This window comes from Seriola aureovittata, chromosome 21 (assembly GCF_021018895.1).
Source record: "Seriola aureovittata isolate HTS-2021-v1 ecotype China chromosome 21, ASM2101889v1, whole genome shotgun sequence".
Classification (NCBI taxonomy): Eukaryota; Metazoa; Chordata; class Actinopteri; order Carangiformes; family Carangidae; genus Seriola; species Seriola aureovittata.
Genome location: NC_079384.1, coordinates 3,281,574 through 3,302,509, shown reverse-complemented (window position 1 = coordinate 3,302,509; position 20,936 = coordinate 3,281,574). Strand labels below are relative to the sequence as shown.

General features: G+C 43.7%; 1 protein-coding gene across 14 annotated transcripts in view; it reads right to left on the bottom strand.

The window, feature by feature from the left end:
• Positions 1–3,630: 3,630 nt before the first annotated feature.
• The window catches only part of cacna1g (calcium channel, voltage-dependent, T type, alpha 1G subunit), a 190,945-nt gene continuing 173,639 nt past the window's right edge, over positions 3,631–20,936 (bottom strand). For 9 of the 14 annotated variants that reach the window (XM_056365665.1, XM_056365666.1, XM_056365663.1 and 6 more), the window contains 10 exons: positions 20,031–20,164; positions 17,431–17,501; positions 16,203–16,281; positions 15,705–15,826; positions 15,107–15,523; positions 13,263–13,415; positions 11,419–11,541; positions 9,182–9,389; positions 8,013–8,182; positions 3,631–5,386 (listed from right to left, as the gene is read on the bottom strand). In XM_056365665.1, coding sequence (XP_056221640.1) covers positions 4,382–5,386; positions 8,013–8,182; positions 9,182–9,389; positions 11,419–11,541; positions 13,263–13,415; positions 15,107–15,523; positions 15,705–15,826; positions 16,203–16,281; positions 17,431–17,501; positions 20,031–20,164 — 2,482 coding nt within the window. In that variant the 3' untranslated portion in view covers positions 3,631–4,381. The other 5 variants (XM_056365673.1, XM_056365674.1, XM_056365675.1 and 2 more) reach the window with 4 other exon arrangements.

The window sequence follows — 20,936 nt, the reverse complement described above, 5'->3', positions numbered from 1 at the left end:
GCCTGTGGTGCAAGACTTCAGATCACTGTCTCATTAAAAGAAGCAATATCACAGTGTAGAAATACTCAATTACAAGAAAGCATAAATGTATCCTCAGCAAAATGTGCATATAGTTATAGTCCTTAATGTGGCAGCCATGTTTGTTTGGTTGAATCCAGAGATTACTGGTGATAAAAGCAACTAAATTTAATTTCGCTGCGTTGTGAGTTGGTTTTAGTGTAATGACCACAGTTGGAATCGGAGGTCAGGTGACTCTGGCCACTGGCCCAGAAGGACTTTCCTCCATATACAATGATTAACAGAGAGAGCTGTAAAATGATGACTATGTGGCTGGTATTTTTGTGAGTTTAATTGTTGTGGTTTGTCCTGATGGAGAACTTTTCGTTTGGAGATTTTATTCATGACATTAATATGAAATGAGCATATGCCTGTCCGACAAAAGCTTTCACCTTCTCTGACTTGAGGATTTTTCTATCAATACAATCATCACAGTTAGTTAACAAAAACACTGGGCAGCTGTGGCTCAGGAGACAGAGCGGGTTGACCATTAATTGAAGGGTCAGTGGTTTGATTCCTGGCTTCTCCAGTCCGCATGGTGATGTATCCTTGGCAAGATACTAACCACTGACCCCTTTTCTGTATAGCTAGTGTGAGTGATTAATGCCAATATGCAGAAAATTTGTACAGTACCTCGTGTCATGGCATTCATTTATGTTAAAGGAGGAAGGGACCACATAAATACATAAATTATCTGAAAAAGAAGGAGGGACAGAGTGAAATATTTTTATTGTTTTATTTCATTTTGTGGTAGAATAAAAGAAAACAAAAACAACAATCTGCATAAAAAATAAACTCACAAATATGAACTGATACAAGGTAAACATCAGAAATGATATTGACCCATTATTAGACATCTCATTAAATCAGACAAAAAACACATTAAATCTCGTCTTCTAAACCAGATTAAGTCCTAAAGGGACTTTTGTGTTTAGTCTTCTCTTGTCTCTTGTCTTAGTCTCCTTCTCTGACCCTCTGTCCATATTGCACACAGGCCAGTCATGGAGAGGTATTTAACAGGGTGTTGAACCAGTGGGGTGCTCAGGTGTTACTTTAACCTTGCCAATAGCATTTGTCCAGTCTCTCCCACATAGAGGAGGTTACGGGACTGACAGGCTATACAGTACAATAGATTCTGACTCTGGAGGGTGACATTGTCCATAATTAGGGCAACGGCTCCCCCATGTGAGTTAAACAGGAACTTCCTCTGCTTGGAGCCCCAGTGATTCCCCCTCTGCGTTCCAACCTGTTTCCAGTGGATGTTTTTCTGCAGGGCAGTGGCCTCAGGAGGGGAACTGGCTGGAAATGAAATCATCAGTGATTATTAGGTTATTCTGTTGTTCCTGTGGAAGGAGAGGTGAGTAATTAATTACTGGAAAATAGATATCTGCGTTAGGGAAGACAGACCAAGCCTTTCTGTAAAGCATTCCAAGATGTTTGATGGAGGTTTTTTCTAGGTCCTGGCCCCTGTTGTTAATTCCTACCAACAGCACCACCAGCTTAACAACAGGGTGTAGGGGGGATCCTATCTAGTACCTGTTAGGTATGCTGTTCAGGTTGGAGTCACCCAGAAAACAGATTGTTTTTTTGCCTTTAAAGCTACAGTCAATTATTTTTCTGCCCTTTGTGGATTTGTGATAAATTGGGAAAACACGCAGGCCCAACCAGTTGTTGTTCATCGCCCCGTGTTTCCCTGTTGGGTGCATGTGCGTGGGCGGGAACGGGCGGAGCCCTTGGGTACACTAAATTAGGTTTTTGAGGGGTCAAAAGAGGTAGCTTCCATATTCAGGTCAGCAGTGGTCTAAGTTGTGAGACATTATTTCCCACGACCTGTTTTGTGTATGTGAGTCCTGCACTGTGTGGATTTTGGGCCTGGATACCGCCCCAGTCCTGCATCACGCCCTTAAGAAGCAGTAGGGAGAAGATTATCATCAATTTCTGGCATTAAGGTTTGTATTTCTGGGCCGGCCTGCACCACTGCCACATTAGATTGGTTAGTTTTGAGTAAATTGAAGGATTTACTATTGATTTTTGCTTGTCTGGATTGTGTGTCCTGATATGTCCCTCACTCGGCCAGCGTAGAAGACTCTGTCTCCTCTATACCAATCTGGGGTGCTAGATTAAGGGTGCTCCCGAAGGGGTTACTGAGAGTTTTCGGGAGCCAATTGTCTGGTTGCTTCATCTGGGGCCTGTTGGAGGAGGTAGTCTCCCTCTATTTCCTGTTTTAATCCTCCTATCTTGAGTATTGAGGCCTACCTCTGGCCCCGTTTGCAGGCCCAGCCAGTTGTAGTCCCTGGTCACCAGCAGGTCCCAGTGCTGTTGCAGCTGCTGTTGGAGTGTCACGCTGTTCTCTGGACTTGGATTGGTGAAGCTCGGGTTAGGGTTAGGTGAAGGAAACCGAGATTTTATATCCATCTTGTGGTGCCAGTGCACTCGCCAAGGGACCTGCAGGGACCCGCCCTCGTCAATGTAAGGAACCAGGCCCTTTAAACATATGTCCCCCAAAACAGAGCAGACCTTCTAACCCACAAAGATTTTCTATTGTAGACAGTATATCTCTTAGTAGGTGGTGACCAATGACAGTAGTAGGGGAGAAAGGCACCGCCCATGTGTCAGGCTCCTCGTGTATTTTGAGAAGCAGGTAGAATAGTCTGCGACGTGGGTCGTTGGGGCCGTACAGATAATCTGTTTTGCTTTTACGTACTTCTAGTGATTGAATGATTTGTTTAACTAATAGTTTCCGGGTTAGGTTTGTTATATTTCATTTTTGCGAATTGTCTGTTGGCTTCAAGCATATATCGTCGTTTGTCCATAATCAATTTATCTGCAGGTTTGATTATAAAGTTAAAGTTGTTTTGTAGCTCTTCAATAGCTTTCCTCTCCACTGTGGAGAGATTATGGTTCCCCCATCCTGTTGAAAATTTAGGTGGTCTTGTTGGATTAATCTCTTAATTGGTCCACTCAAATCCTCCCAGTTTGGTTCCCAATTGGATTGATTGAAATTAGCACACTGGGACCCCTCCGACACAGAATCCAGACCCCCCCCCCATCCTGTCTCGGGTCAATTTGATTAATAAATTTAGTTGTGTACACCAGTGGGACAACAGACACCTCACTGTTTTGGGGGCCCAATGATGTATTTTAATACAACGCTGTTCTCATTTACAGGTCTTACATTTCTGTTGTTGAACAAGTTTGAAATAGTGACCAATCCAACTCTTATGTTGTACGAGCAGCAGCCTGGCTGGTCACACCAGAAGTGCTGGTCAACAATTAATCCCACATTGTGCTGATCTTTATAATAACCTCATGAATTTACAACACAGAGCGTTTTTAATGTGCTCCTGGATATTCTTATGCAGCAATGATGTTGAAAGGACCATCATCAGCTATCTAGCAAGCAATAATGTAACTCGATCACTCAGTCACTCAGTCACTCAGGGACATTCAAGTTTATAGAGCTGGCCCCACTGAGGTGGCCCTGATTACTAGAGTTACCTCCAGGTATTTTTCATTCACTGTGACAAAAGTGAACTTGAAGAGACTTTCTGGAACAATCAAACCATCAGGGTCTAATGCATGTGCTTAAAAATCCAAGCTCAGTTTAATGACTTGTTTTTTTTAATATATATATTTATATATTATTCCTACAAATACATGGTTTTCAGCACTTTGAAAAACATTCACTTTCCTCAGTAAACCAAGAAAGCTAGAAATATCCTACAGTGAAAAAAAAGAGAAAGGCATTTTTGACAAAAAAAAAAAACAAAACAAAAAAGAAAAGAAAATCACAAAAAGACATGAAAATAACAATCGAATGAAATCCGAAAAACAACATCCTGTACAAACACTATGGCCCAATAATTTAAGAAAATAGTGTCTCTAAAACGTTCATATTGCTTTGTACCTCCACTGACTGGGCAACGTCTACCCTGTGCAACACCAGGCAGTTCAGATGCGACCACAGAGGGCGCGAAATCCCAGGTGCTGATGTCACTCCAGAGGTTATGGGGTCAAGCTGCAGCCAGCGGCATGCAGGCATCGCAGAGGAGAAACAGTCAGGTTTGTGTTCTCTTCATCTCTGGTTGTTTTGGCAGTAACAATACAAAGACAAGGGATGGTCACACTACTACAGTACTGCACTCCTTATGAAACCAAGGATGTTTTTACTGTTTGTTGTAGTTTTACCATTATTACTCTCTACAGCATTATTACTAGAACTATCACCATCACAGACACACAGAGTGCATCGTGTGTTTGTGTGTGTGGAGGGTTCGTCAAGCCGTGTGCGTGTGTGTATCTGTGTGTGTTGGAGTGTCAGTGTTCAGTGCTCAGAACTTGTCTTCTCAAAGGAGAAACTGGGAAGAGTCAATAGCTTGGGGTTGGTGTTGAGGTTTGACGAGCCTCCATTCTGTCCTGAACCCTCTCCAACTCCCAGGTCAAAGGAGTCCTTGGAGTCACTGGAGGGCGCTCTCCTCCTCAGGCAGGTGTCCTGGCTGGGCAGAGGAGGGGGCATCCCTAAACCCCCAAGCCCGCCCAGGCCCGGGTAGAGGCCGGACTGAGGCTCCAGTCCATCTGGAGGGTCTACGGAGATGCAGGGCGGGCTCATCTTCTTCTTGCGTCGAGGTGAGGGCAGCGAGGTCTGAGTGGGGGTCTGGCTGTGGATCTGCAGGCTGTCGGCCCGCGACACGAAGCCGGAGGAGGTGGAGGTGGTGCTGCGCTGGGGGCTGGACTCCACCGAGGAACATACTTCTACAGAATGGCGTCGAGGGTCATCCAACCAGGAGGTTGGTCGGGGCAGGAGGGCGCCGCGGCCCTGCATGTCGGCGCTGTGGAACCTCTTCAGCTGCCGCAAATATGGACTACGACTCTCCTGGCAGCCCGCGTAGGAGCTGTAACCCTCATTACAATCGCCGCTGTCCTCTGCCATGATGTCATCACTGCCAGCCAACCCCGTGCAGGTAATGAGAGACACTTCTTGATCCACTGAAGCCTCCTCCTGTTGGTGTGACCCTACTGGTAAGAGTGGAGGAAGCGAGGAGGGCGAGGAGGAGGAGGAAGGGGAGTAGGAGGCGAAGCAGTGCTGATCGTGGTGCTGGGTGTGCACGCTGCCAGGGCGCGAGGGTACAGGGGAGGCGCCCGGCGTGGCGGGGACCAGGCAGAGGGCAGGCTGCTGATGATGATGGGAGCAGGGGAGTGTGGGAGATGTGGGGGAGGGAGAGGAGGAGGGAGATGGAGGGAGCCCCAGTGAGGCAACATTCACAAGTCCTTCATTGCTCTCTCCTCCGTCTGAACACAGGGCCTCCTGAGAATCAGTAGACACTGCAACCTGGAAGACGAGGCATGGAGGGGAGGGGAGGCAGGAGGGGTGAAATATTTAGGAGGGAAGGAGCATGGGTAATAAGAAGCATGAGCAATAAGAGGAAGGGAGGGGGAGGTGGAAAAGAGTGAGCGTACAGGGATGAGAGAAGATGACAGGGGAGACTAGTTAGTGTGAAGTGATGAGGATGAGAAGCAGTAGTTTGGGTCAAAGTTCACAGTCTGGTCAGCAAACTCCCAGAATCCTCTGTTTCTCGTTGTCGGCAGTGTTGATTTACTTTTACATTCTGTCATAAATTATAATGTGGAAACACAGAGGTTACACTGCACTTCATTTAAGATTCGCCAAGAGTAAACCGAGTCAGCAACTTTTTAATTAGTTGGATGTTTGTTAATATAAAACCCCCCTCCACTCAAAAATATTATTATTGTTCCTTTGAACTTCAGCGCAGAATAAAGTGTGAGCAGAGTGTGACACTGTTTCTCTGTGTTTAACGCGTGTGCACATGTACCAGCCGGACTTTGTGACATCTCAACTGGAAGCCGGTCAATGTGCAACTTACACAAAATGTGATGTGGAAACTTAAAGCCTCCAGCGTGCTGAAGCAGAAGCCTGTGTTCGCATGGCAGTAAAAGTTTTGGAATGAATAACATATTAACAGAGTCGAGACTTTTCAGAGAGAGAGGAGTAGAAATATTTTAAATAATATTGTTTGACAATAATTAAAAACATATGTGGAGGGGGTTTTTAAAATGACTCACAACTGAAATGAACTTCTTACTGCGTACACAAACTCATGATTGCAAAACTGAATTTGACTTTTTTATTTTTTGTGAGAGACAGAATGACTGAGCCGATGGAGCGCTGGCCGACACAGTGAACTCTGAGCCAGACTACCTGACCCTCTAATCTTTGACCGTTCACACACAACCCTATAAACTGTCAGCATTAGAGTTTTCAGTTGAATTTACAACAAAATTCTGATCAGCATTTCCTGCCATCATTCTAACCTCTGTACAAAATCACCTACAGGGTGTTAGGCCAATAGGTAGAGGGTGAAAACAATATGTAAAGACCATAGGAGAGGAAGGGTTAGTAAGCACAATGGTTTGCTAAAACTCATAAAATGTCCTCATGAACTCGTGACTTGTTTCTCATGGACCACAGACTGTGGAAAAGGAAATTAATGATACTTGAATATAATTGCGTTGAATTAGGTCAATTAAAGTAATTTCTTGAAATCTATGGAGGCGAGGAAACAAGGCAGGCATGAGTTTTAGGGCACAGTATTTGGATAAATGTTTTTAAAAGCATGGGGTTCCCTACATGAGCCTGAACGGTGTGACCACAGAGACACCTAGTGGTCAAAGAGATCACAACCAGGCCCCGGCCAATCACCAGCCACAGCAGTAAATGGGCATATCAAGGGTTAGCAATGATGTACTTTCAAGCACTAAACTATTCAATAGAAAATACACAAGTGCTCTATCACCATGGTACCGTGTGTACAATGGCCAAATGCATAAAGACAGCACTTCCCTGAGTTGTATAGTTTGTGATATAGTAAGTGCACTGCATTGTGGGTAAAATTTTTTAGGCAAATAACATCTTTGTCCGGCTTGAATACATTCTATCACTCGGCTACTGAATAGTCCACAGATGGAGACACACTGTACGCTTGTATAAGAATATGGGAGAAGTAATAAACTCAGTGTCTCATTAAAATTTCCCACAGGCAAAGCGGCCTGTCTTTAGATGCTTTGTGGCTGATGGTTAGCAGAAGACAAACGAATGTGAAACAAAGGCAAAGAAAAAAAGGAGGGAAGCCTGTGTGTGTGTGTGTGTGTGTGTGTGTGTGTGTGTGTGTGTGTGTGTGTGTGTGTGTGTGTGTGTGTGTGTGTGTGTGTGTGTGTGTGTTGTTAGTCTGCCTCTGTGTAGATGAACATGGAGTCCAGCCTTTCTGAAAAGGCCCAGTGGTAGCTAGAGTCTGCTATTTGTCAGTGTTTCAGAAACAGGAGTATCTGTGTCTGAGCAGTAGCTCGGGGTCGGGCGGCTTTTGGACCCAACTGAGCTGAAATCGGAGAATAACAGATATGATATGGAGAATGGAAAAGGCAGACCAGTTAGTCACAGAGAGAAGGGAGAGAGAAAGAAGGAAGAAGAAAAGTGAAATTGTTTAGAACATGCAACGTGGAAAGATTTAAACCAGAGATTCTCAAGAAACTTAAGAAGACACATGCGAGGACACAAATATGCTGCAAATTCAGTCCTACAACACAACTGCAGTGTTTCCAGGGGACACTAAAAAGTGATGAACCTGGCTGGGACTTGTTCAATGCCTAATTGTGACTTTTGAAGTTAAAAGCATTGAATAACAAAAGCGACTTTTTTTCTTTTTGAGTTATTTTTTTGCCTTAATTTACGATAGAGAGAGTGAGAGATATTGTGTCTTTGCATGTGTTTTCTTAAGTTGCGGTACGTTGAGCTGTCAGGGCCACCGTAGTTTTTCACACATAGTTGAGGAACATTTATATAGAACAATGTTGTCACCACATATAGAATGATATGAACAGGATAAGACTCCAGAAATGATTAAGGAGTGAAGTGAAAATCTGAAAAAGTATGACTTCTTCACCTGTCTGCGGAGCGTGCGGCTGAGTGCGTGCGCGTGTCTGGGAGGGGGTAATCGTGGTATACTCTCGGAGTCCGAGTGGCTGTGGGGGCTGATGGGTCTGAAGAGGTCTGTGGGAATAGCCAGCTGCTGGGAGAACTCCTCCGGTTGTGAACGCACTGAGGCACTGGAGCCTGCACACAAACACACACAGCTCTGACAGGTAAAACAACAACAACAACAAACAACAACAACACACTCACAGCAGCTTCCACTGAGACGGATACAAACCCACAAGCACACACTAGTGGATCCAACTCAATACTCTCAAAACTTTATCAAGGAATTACAAATGGCAAAGGAACTAATACTAATTATGTTGAAGAGAAACGAGGAAAAAGACCTAAATGATAAAGATAACCCCCAATTCCACTTGCTCCGCTTATTGCCGTGAATTTTGTTGGAAGAATCTTTTTTTATTTTTACTCCTAAGATGAAAACATATCAAGTTTTGCTATGCCATGCTTGTTGGAGAAGCTGTGGCAGTGTGGAGGCTGACGGCTGCCACATGTTTTGGGCCCGTTCAAAAATTCAAATATTTTGGCAAAATGTCTGGAAACTTACACGGCAAATTCTGGGGCTACAGCTTCGACATGCATATTACTTTATCTGGACGACCTCCCGGAGGAAATAAGAAGAAAATGACAAATACCTCTTGAAAATATTAAACGGTAACAAGCCGATCCATCTACAGTGGACGACAGGCGAGAAATTATTAAAGAGATTCATGAGATGGAAATACTTTTCTGCTAGAAATGATTTATATGTTGCAAGATGGTCAAAATGGAGCATGTATATACTACTAATAAGATCCATGGCTGGTGGTCTGGTTTTGTCCTTTTGTTGTTTCCATTTCTTTTTGGTTAAATTTATTTATCTTTTTATTATCCAAGCCCACTATGTCCCATATGACATTTGTAATATGGATTTATGCTAGCAATATTGGTTTTACTGTTGCATTCATGATGCTGTTTTGAACGCTGTACCTTAAAAAACAAAAAGAGAAATGTCACAAATCTGTTCCAGATCAAATCAATTAAAAAGTGTGGTGTCTTAGAAACAAGTTTCAAAGGTCTGCGAGTTTTGTTTTTCCATTGCAGGTGCTGGTTTGCATTCAAAATGAAATGCATTACCTGATTGGGCCCTGAGGGTGTCCAGTATGTGCTGGGGCCCCTGTGTCTGTGCTAGCAGCTGTGCTGGAGCCGTAGCCGTGTGACCAAAAGGCTGCACGGGGAGGAACATATAGCTGTCGTTGGGCAGGGAGTGTGTGCGTCCCACCGTCGGCTTCCTGACGCTCAGCAGGTTGTCCCGCAATGGCTCCTCAGGATTGAGCTGCTCCGGCTGCCGGGAAGAGAGAAAAAGAGTCAGGGTCCCTCTGGAGATGGAAGGGCTGGGGCTACTCTTTAATAATTCAAGCACTCTCACAGTCTTTCTCACACATTCACAGCTGATATCTCTCTGAGACAATGTGAACGAAGAGGCAGTGATCATCAGCGTACATGGAGAACAGACAGGATCTCTGCATGTTGGAGGTGACTGGACCAGAGCTGCCACAGATCACAGTAACTTTTCCAATTTACAAGCACATTCATTTTTTTTTTTTTTTTTTTTTAAAGCATAAGACACTCGTGCGTCTTGCGTCTGCATTTACCCTCGCAGTCGTGTAGGTTTACATAAGCCTGTTCCGTGATTGTGTGTCAGCTAGGCAGTAGTCCTGCAGCCTGACCCATAACAGAACCAGTTCACATTCATCACAGAGCCACGGGAGCTCCGGCACCCATTACAACTCAAAGAGGAGCGAGAACTACTAACACCAGAAGACAGTACAAACACAGAAAAGACTGATAGGACTCACATGTAAAGCACATAGGAAAAAAAACACAGAAAACGGAAGAAAAGAAGAAGGAAAGGAAAAGTTTAGGAAAGTTAGAGAAAGAGGAGAAAGAAAAAAATAACAGCAGAGACGAAGGAACTGCAAACTGGCACGTGAGGAGGTGCACTACTCTACTGGACTGGACTTGACTGGACTGGACTGGAGAGTAACACACACCAAGGCTGGAAAGGTGGAATGAGAAAGAGAAGAGAAAGTTGGAGGGCACATGGTTAGATTCACCAGGGTCTTTCAACACCACCTGTTCTCCTCTACCTCATCAGTCACTTGAATTTTGGGGTTTTTTCTTTTTGTATTCGCCCCAGCACCGTCCAATTAACAGTGATTTCATGTCTCTCTGATTGAGAGACTCATGATATATAAATCGATACCTCTAAAGTGCCGCAGGAACCAAGGTTACAATGACCCTCTCTGGGGGAAGACATAAGATCATTAAAAAGCCAAATTGGTGGTTAATTACACCCTGACACCCGAATGACATTAAATTAATTTTCTATTTAGACTGACAACGTCCTTTCCCTCAATGACAGAGGCGTCTGGGATGGGATCCTATAGAGGAACGTATAGATGAAATGTCCCGGTATGAAAAAGTTATACCATAACCACTTAATACGAGTGACTACATGTATTTTACATGAGGCATAAAGTAACTAATGCAACGGTGTGTGAGACCTGTGAAGATTGTTGACCCATTTCTTTGGTCGAGGTGTCCTGATATGATTTTTTAACTCTTACTTACACATGACCTTTGCCAGGAACCTTCCTATGAATTCAGAGTGACTCATCTGTTCCTTTCTAATAAATGAAAGGAGCAGATGAGATGTAAAATAATGTGCTGCTGTGTTTTCTGTGGGTGTGGAGTAAAGTATTTCACCATCTTATGACCCACAGTTGCTATGGAGCAATATTCTCACCAGACAACGTATGTCAGTAACGCCTCGACTGAACTTCTTCAAATTTGGCACAAAAATTCACTAAGACTCAAGGATGAACTGATTAGATTTTGGTGGCTAAAAGTCCAAGGTCAAAGGTGCTGTTCTAAGAACTGGAAAGACTAAGACTACATTTACACTCGGCTATCGTCAGTAAGAATTTAAAATGTAAAAAAATTAGCTTTGCAAATTATTTAAGAGGATGAAAATGTTTGTTTGAGGAACACTGAGTGTGAAACTGTTTTGTTTGTTTGTGAGACAGGCCACCTTTACACCACGTAAATGATTTGAAAGATAGACAGTTTTTAGTTTAGTTTTAGTTTTTTACACTTTAATGTTTTTAATTGTGCTGGGACTACTGGTGCAAAGTAGCTGTTTAGCTAATTTAGTGTCAAGCTGGTTTCCTGCTGCCAACCTGTCACACCCCAGTGTGTGAGTGTAGTAGGACAAGTGGCTTTGGAAGCGCCCTGGGAAAGGAAACACTACAAGATATTGCAGAGGGGGAGGAATAGGGATGGAGAAAGAGAAAGAGAGGAACTGTCAGTACATTGCATTCCAGACTGGTTAGAAAGAGGGGGTTAAAATCGTCGGGGGCCGAGTCGTCTGTCAGAGCTAGGGACCAGGATTTCTCAGAGGCCAGAGACAGAGCTTCCATCTCCGCTAGAGGGATCTAGGCAGGAAGAGACAATGGCTGGTGAGCAGAGAAAACAAATGCACGCTCTGTGCAACACAGAAAAATAAGGACACTACACACAGGTAAGACCTGTAGCTAACGGGAAGATACATATTTGAAAACAACATATAGGAAACAGGAATAATGTAGCAGAGCAAAAGCAGCAAAGAGAAAAGACAAAGCAACATTTGTGGGTATGATAATTGTTTTTCCCACTTTTAAACTGTATTTCGGAGACTTACCAACAGCAATATTATGACACGGTACAGACACACACAGAGTCGAATGCACAGGCTGATGAACCGCAAACAAACTGTTTAACATGATGCAAATGAGACAATCACACTCTTATATTCACAGGAACAAATGGAAGGGAAGGGGATTCCTCTTTATGATTTATACTGTGTGTAAATGCGCAGTGATTTATAAACTGTGGGGGGTTAAATGCAAACAGAGCAGTTCTCACCGGCCTGGGACAGTGATTGGCCAGAAGTCACATGACCAAAGGCCCAACCCACCTTTGAAGTAACCCCATAAGCAGATATCTGTGTGTTTATACACGACTAGCTGTTTTGTTTTTTGATTCTTTTGTTCCAAACATATCTTATTTTAAATGTCACCTGTGATGTGTTACATGATGACTCTGATTAAAAGGCCACAAGCCGAAACGTGTCGGACAAATAAAGTTCTTCTGTTTACTACGAGTGTTGCTGGAAGATTCTCCCTGACAGGCGAGTGGGCTGTCCATGCGGAAGAAGGAGAGGTGGCCTTTGGCGCCTATTGATGACATTTCAAACCCATTTAAAGCTTCTAGAGTTAGGAGAGTAGGTTTTGCAATGCAAATGTAATTGGCTAAAGTTTTCCTCCAAATGAAAGGAAGCGCCCAGATGCATTATTCAGCGACTCCGTGATACATCGCTTATTGATTTACCCATTCATTTGCTTTCAGTGTGTCACCACTTCGCTGTGAGCGATTGGCTAAAATGGGTATTCACATATACAAACGCACAAACACGTCAAACCCACATACGAACACAGACAGAGCGTTGTGAAGGGGAGACAGAGCAAACTGTAAACCATGTCACTGAGGCTGCTGAAGCAGACCAGAAACCTGCCAAGCATGAAGTGAAGACGTGAGCGTGGGGATGACATCATAGCTGAGGCAGGGTATGACACTTGCTCTGGTGGTTAGAGGGAAAAATATTCAACGTGGGGGAATGTCAGTAAAATAAAGAAAGAAAAGGCAATGCTGTAGGGCTGCGGGACATTTAACAAACTGTATGCTTTTTCACTGAATTATGAAATAAAGTTCTCGACAGTATGTATTTACTTGCTGCTTATTTTATAGGTCAGGGATTCTGTGCACTGCAAAACTATCCATCTTTTAGAAATTCAGTCTGGTACAGAATTTAATTTTCATTAAGACAAATAATCCTGCCAACAGTCTTGTAACAATCAATTGTTACAAGAGTCAACAAAAGCTCACCTTCATTATTGTGAAGTAATCTGCCTAATTTAAAAGGTGAGTTCATCCAGGTTACAAAAGAAGCTCCATGTGTTACAGCCCATAATATGAAGGTATTGTGCCTTATGTTTAAAGGAAAACAAGACCAGCATAAATGACAGCAGCAGCCCTACATGTTGAAGAGAAATGAACCCACTGGACATGTGAAATGGAGGAGGTGAGTCATCAGTGGAGTTTACTGGTGGTTATTGACCTTCTTGTCAGTACTGTGCTTGCGGGACTTGGGGGACAGCGCGTAGAAGTGGCAGATAGAGCCGGACAGGTTGTCCATCAGACTCAACTCTCCCTCCATTGAACCCTGGATGACCAGGGAGACCGAGTCAAACAGCGCTCTCCGCTGTACAAACTTGGATAATGTAGAGAGACAAGAAAGACAGAGAGAGAGAGAGAGAGAGAGAGAGAGAAACAGAGGGACAGCAGAGGTGGTGAGTCCAGACAGAGACACACGAATAAATGTGAATAGGAAGAATGAATGACAAAGAAAGGAAAGAGGGGAAAAGATAGTCGATCAGGCAGACAAACAGGAAGACAAACAGAAACATATCCAAGCAGAAGGTCTTCATTATACTGTACATCACAAATGTGTAAGTGTTTCATGCAGTGCACATGTATACAACTTCCTCCTCATCAACATCCACTACAGGCTCACGTGTTACCATTCAAACCCACAAGGGGGCACTCCAACACTGCAGTAGAGCTGCCCCCCCCCCCACCCCCCACATTGCTGGAGGTTGTGGTTTAACCACACACAGGCTGAGGAAGATGGATCATTTCTTAGAGGGAAAACATAACGACAGCGAGACCTTTATTTCCTATCCTCAGAAAGTTCTCCACTGTCTGGAAATAGCTGTTGAAGTGAGCAACAAGACCCTGTGGTGCAGCTTTCCCATGTCACTATGACCCATCTGTGACTGGCATGTCCTCTACAGGGACACACACACACACACACACACACACACACACACACACACACACACACACACACACTCATGAACACATTAAAACTGGAAACCATCTGCAGTGGCGAACCTAGATTCTGCAGGGGGGGGGTGGCAGGCAGAGAAGCCCATCGAAACAGCGCCCCTCACATTCAGGCAATCGGTAAACACTACCTACAACAATCATTATCAGGGGCCACACTGAGGGGGGGGGCAAACATTTGCCTCCAGGCGATGCACCTCTGGTCATCAGATGAGTGGATGTGGATGCACAAAGTCAATATGTGACAAGAACACCCCGCCAGCTTATATCACAGGACGCACTCACAAATACGACCCTGACTTTTGGACACATTGCACATAAATGCATCTGCTTATATTTTCAAGTGACGCCAGACTTGTCCAGTGAGTATTTCCTAATATGGTTGCATCCTCTGCAGTTTGCAGTTTTGATACAGTTGATGAAACAGTTATTACATTAAGAAAGTGACGAACAGATATTCCTCTCGAGAAATCCATCATCACTCAGCGTCCCACAGCGGGAGCCAGAGAATTAACTAATGATTCGGACCAGAGTCAGAATTAATGATCAGAGACGCGGGGTCATCTGAACAGCACCACAGCCTGGCCCCCAGCAGGAAGTGATCGCAGAGCATCTGTCATATCACGCAGAGACTCCAACAATATGACCTACACTTGATCTGAATGTGAGTTCCTTTCATTATATACAGTATATAATAGTATGATCTTACACAAGGGTGTGAATAAGGCATTTAGCTATAAAGTGACCTACACGTATCTCGAGGGAAATCCCAAAAAACACACCAACACACACGCACACACACACACACACCAAAGCAAGCTGCTATTAAATGGCACCTACAACTGAACTGTTTCCATTTATTCTGATTGTTCTGTTTGGATTTTAGTAAAATCCAATATTTATTAATTCATTTATTAGTATTGAGCACAAACATACCCACAATCCTGCCTTCTGAAAACACGTAAACATGGCTGACGAGGGAACTGTGGTGTGAGAATGCCTTAATGTGCCTTTGAAGTCTCGTAACGTATAAGCAACAGGAAAAAGATTCAATACCTCCAGCGGCGGGTCCAGGCTTGAAGGGGGGTCTGCTCTGATGTTTACAGACTCTCTGGCTTTATCAGAAGTGGGCGAGTCCATAGGACTGTCTCTTTCCTGTTCCCTGTCCCCTCCTCCGGTGGACTTCCAGGGCGAACCCCCAGAACTCGACCTGTCCATGCCCAGCGCCAGAGGGTTCAGCTGGGGGGACCTCGTGGCCATGTCTCCCCCGTCCATCTGGAGCTCCAAGTCCGCCTCAGCTTCTGCCCCGGCTTTGGCTTCCTTGTTGCTTTCCTCCAGGTGCTTCATCAGGACGGCGATGACAACATTGACCAGGACAAACTGAGCGGTCAACACAAAGGAGACGAAGTAGATGGGAGAGACCACAGTGTTGTAGCAGGTGCTGGTGTCTTGGACGCAGTCTCTTAATGTGTCCTGGGAGAAGCATGAAATCACTACATGAGCCAGATCCGGATAAAGATTCACAAGCAGTCTTCACAATACATACAGCACATCATCCCCACCTACTGAATGCATGTGCACATATCAAAGAATGAACATGCAGTATGTGTATGCATGATGTTTAGGATCCCCAAAGCTGCAGGGTTAGTTTCACCTTCATTATGCCGTTCCAGTTGTCTCCGGTGGAAACTCTGAAGAGCAGCAGAAACGCCATCCCAAAGTTTTTAAATGTAGCGTAGCGCCCCAGACCCTCACATGGGTGGAGCTCATCGCAAACTGTGGAGAAAAAAGGAGGAGAAGGGAGGGAATGAAGAGAAAAGAATGGCCAGACAGTAAAAGAGAGACATAAAGATAAAGGGCAGAGACTTTCATGGCTTTTCAGGTGTCACAACATGGGGCTTTGCACTGAAATGATGATAATTGTAATACTATTTTATTACTCTGAAAGCTACGAGCCACAAGAGAGATCAATATTCAACAGAGGATTTTCTCAAACGCAATTAACATCAGATAGATTAAACCCACAGAGGGGAGAATTAAACACTTGGTGCATGCCTGTGCACGGCCTGAGTGGTATGTGCGTCTTGAATCTTTGTATGAGCTTTCTCTGGTTTTGCCTGACTGCCTTAATGCACAGGGCATGTGTGCTTACTCAAGTCACCAAACAGCTCCACTCCCAGTGCTGCATAGATAAAGAAGAGAAGCATGAAGAGAAGACCCAGATTGCCCACCTGCAGGGAGACAACAGGAAGAGAGAGGGATTAGTCAGAGGAGAGAAATCCCAGGCAAAATAAACCAACAACAGGGACAACAAACAGCTCATTCCAGAGAGAAAATTAAAGAAAGGCCGAGACACAAAGCAGCAAGGGAGAAACATGCTATGGCAACTGACTTGCTGAACCCGTCCCCTGAGTAGCGATTGTGTAGACATAGCTTAAAAACCACAACTAGGCAAACTCTGCATTTCTCAGCTAATAAAGAAAATAAGATGATTGACAAAAGAGAGAGCTACTCCACATATCGAGAGTTTGGGTGATTCTTTTTCTTACCCTCTCCAAAACCAAAAAACGGATAGAGCAGTATGTTTGTCTGCTCTATTGCAAACATTAGCATGTCCAACTGGCTTTACTTGGTTCCTGCAACTAAAAAAAACAAGCTCTGATGACAGCTAGCACATCCATTGTGTAATATTTCTCCACTATGTGGGACCCAATCCATGCTACTAAGTGAAGGCTAATGATAGCTGCTCTGTCATGCTCTGACATTTAGTTATTTGTTGTTTTATTACTTCCATATCTGGTAAGAATTCAGACTTTTTCCCAAGGACATGCAGCTTTAAACTGCACATGTGCCGTAAGTGAGAAAATGCCATGAACGAGTGACGAAGACGAAGGAGTAAAAGAAGGAAAATCTCACTAAAAACATGAGGAGCAACTCTGATACTGCAGCTGGACAAGAGCGAACAAGAACGATGTGGAAGAACAGCTTTGACACAAATGTGAATGCTGTCAATGACAATCAGCGTGCGGCAAACTGACAGAGGTGGTATACACGAACTCTCTGTCGTTTTTACATTCAGTTCCTTCACTGCAGAAGTTGTTCTGATTTACCGGCTCCAACTACAATCATTCAAAAACAAAACCTCAAGCTACGCTCACTTCTCAACCTCTGCAGGGGACTGATGATGCAACAAGGAAATCTACAGCCTGCAAAAAGCCCATGGACAAACGCAAAGCTCCTGAAACAGAAGAATATGCACCGAAAAAAAAACAGAAATGCTTCTGGGAAGTCATTTCAGGGACAGCGTCTGTGGGACGTGTCGGGACGTGAGAGATCCGTGGTTTTTCAGTTGATGTTGTTTAACAGAGTTGAGTGTGTACCTGAGGCAGGGCTTGCATAACGGTGTCAAGCAAAGCTCTCATCCCCACCGCCATCTTCAAGAGCTTCAACACTGTGGACACACAGACACAATCACACACACACACACACACACACACACACACACACACACACACACACACACACACACACACACACACACACACACACAGGAATAGTAAGATTTTTTTCAGTCTTACATATCAGAACAAGCACTTGTGCCGTCAAGACTTTTGTGAAGTGGAAAGGACACAACATTTTTCCTCACTTACAGTCTAATGCTACTCCATCAGTAAAGTCACAGACGTCCTTGTACTGAATAACATTAAGCTGTCAGACAGCATTGAGGTCATATCCTCCTGACTGGGGCTGCGGTTTGATGAGATCACTGGTGTGGTGACACAGAGAGCTGAGGTAGCACACTGAGGCAAAATGTATTTTATTTCATTATTAATCAAATTATTTATTATTATTTATTAATTTTCTTATGTTTTTTAGTTTGCTGATGTTATTATAGCTCTTTAAATGTATTTTTATTGTATCTCATTGTCAGCTTTCTGACTTGATTTGCCCTTTTCAGTCGTCTGTGAAGCGTCTTTGAACTGCACCAACCTGCATGAAAAGTAGCTATACAAATAAAGTTTGATTGATTGAATGATAAAAGAAAACAACCTTGATGCCTCCTCTGTGCCAGATGACGGACTGACACCGTGGAGACGGTAACCTTAACAAAATCCTCTGTCCACATACTGACAGGTTTTTGAACATACTCTAAAAAAGGGAAGTGCACACAAACTAAACAGCTGGATCTTAACACCTTACTTTCAGTGTTTTTAACATGAAATACATAAAGGAAGTGATGATACAATGTCACGGGTATGTTGTATATGTTTATGATTTAAATTTTTTATTTTCTATTTTATTTTAGCAAAACAGTCAAATAGGAAAGTGATGAAGTATATTAGGCATTGTACACTGTAAAAGTTGTTAAAATTTTAATGTGAGAATTGTGAAAGGGAAAGAAAAATTTTTTATCCCTCCTGTTGTCTGTTTTTATATCAGAAATGATGTTTTCTTTCACACTGCAATGGGTCACACTATTGAAATGGTTTAAAGACAGTATCCTGACTAAACTTTGACATATTGCTGTGTGTGATAATCCATCAACAAATGTTCCTCTGACTGTAAATATAGTCAAAATAATTCTAAATTTAGTTGTTTTTGTCAACTCAAAAACAAAGGTTAACTTTACGAAAATGAGGTTTATTGACCATAAAATTCCAAAAGAAAGTGTAAAAGTCGTGGTAACGAGTCGGCTGAAAAGTTGTGATGTCACAGTCAGAAACAGATCGGGTCAAATTTTGACCCGGGAGGACAAAAGTTGCGTGTTCAGTGGAAAGACAATACCAAAGGTTTAACAACAGAAATATTACAAGAGGATGTGACTTGTAGAACAGTATTAGGGAGGAAAGTTATAATGCTGCTACACTGGAGCCGGGGGGGGGAATGTAATCCATCTAAATCACATCTGCATACATTGTGGAGATGAGATACATGTTGATGCCAGCTGGAAAAGGTGCCGGCTACTGCACCCATCCAAATCACAGTGTCAGACACGAGCGTGTGCGTGTGTGTGTGTGTGTGTGTGTGTGTGTGTGTGTGTGTGTGTGTGTGTGTGTGTGTGCGCCTGGTCTGCTGTGACAGTAATCAATAATGACTTCCTTGCTACTTTTTTCTTTTTTATTTCACATTCAGTAATCAGACAAAACAGATGAGCTTCCCTCCTTGCCTGTCTTATCTCCTCTTTCTCCCAGCTCTCCTCCTCCTCCCCCTCTTTTCCTCCCCTCCTCCAGTCCTTATCTTTTATTACCTGGACAGTAATCAGCCCCAAGCACATGGGCAGTTTAGTTCCTTTCCCTCCTGCTAAATCCATCTTTTCTCCTGAACTCAACCTTCCTAATTGTGAACCTCCTTCACTCATTTCCGCCATTTATTCCGACTCTCTCTCTCTCGCTCTCTCACCCACCTACACACCTTTCCTGTCCTCGTTTATCTCCTCCTCATTCACTTCATCACAACTTCACTTTTTTTCACTCTAATATCAACTGCTCCTCTTTGCGACTTCTTTCCATCTTATAATCTATTTTGGCATCAGAGGTTATTCATCATTCCTGCCTCCTCCTTTTATTTCCTCTTCTTTTTATTTCCTCTTCTCTTCCCTCTCACCTCTCATTGATCCCATCCAATCTCAAGTTTCTCGCAGCTTAGTTCACTTACTATCATAATGTGTCTTGGCTCTCCCCCATCTTTTCTCTCTCTCTCTGTCTCTCTCCCTGTTTCTTCTCAGAACTATGTTTGTCAACTAACTGTGTTTCTCGGTGCCATCTGGTCTGTTCACACCCAGCTCAAACCCTGCTGAGACATGCCATGCAAAAATCACTAAGAGGGGAGTCCCAGGTGATGTGGCTGTTTTACAAGGCATCTTAAAAGTACAGCACCGTGAGCGAGGCTGGAGTGTGTGCGTGTCCGTGTGACGGTGTGTCAGGGAGGGGATGGGACGGATAGATAGATATGGATCAGTGGGGGGGGGGGGGGGTCATACCTCGTGCGATCCTCAGCACTCTCATGATGCGGATGATGGTGGGGTTGATGGGTAGTGAAGCGTTGACCTCAATCTCCTCCAGAGTGATGCCCATGATAGAGAGCAGCACGATGGCCAGATCCAGCTGATTCCACCTACACACACACACACACACACACACACACACACACACACACACACACACACACACACAGACACAGACACATATTAGTCCTGAACACTGACTTAGATCATATCTTTTCATTGAAACCTCAGATGAATGCACTTGGCTGCAGAAACTCATCCAAACAAATCATTGACATCATCCATTTCTCTTTAGTGACTCATCTCCTTTAGCAGAGAGGTGTGAGCTGGAGTCATGTGACGCGATTGGGGCCTGAGTTTTGAGTCACCAATGAAATGACCTCAGTCGATTTGATTTTACGTAAAGAGACACTCCACCCATTTCACACGTCAAAGTCAGTTTACTAGTCATGGTTAATACTCATCAGCATGTGAAAACGATTCATTATTTTCTGAGGCTCAAGTTTCAGAAAATTACACCCTGATGATTTCATTATGATGCCATTGGCTTGGGCTTGGAGAAAACTAATTCGTAAATAAAATAAAGAATATGACTTTTAAATGTGTGGGTGTTCATCAGGGACAGAGGATTTAATGATTTCCCGGAGTTGGTCAATCGAAGACACTTGTGTCGGTGATTTGCCCCGTGTGTAAAACAGATCCCTGACTGCGAAGCCTCGTTACCGATGACTTCTCTCTCTCCTGCTCTCTCTGCTCAGTGTGTCTTATGTTTAGTTATTCCTCTGCCTCTTTTAGTAATAATGATACATGTAATGAAAATTATTATTTGCTAAAATGGAGGCGAGGCTCAGTGTACTGGAAGCGCTCCTCCTCTTCCCTGCA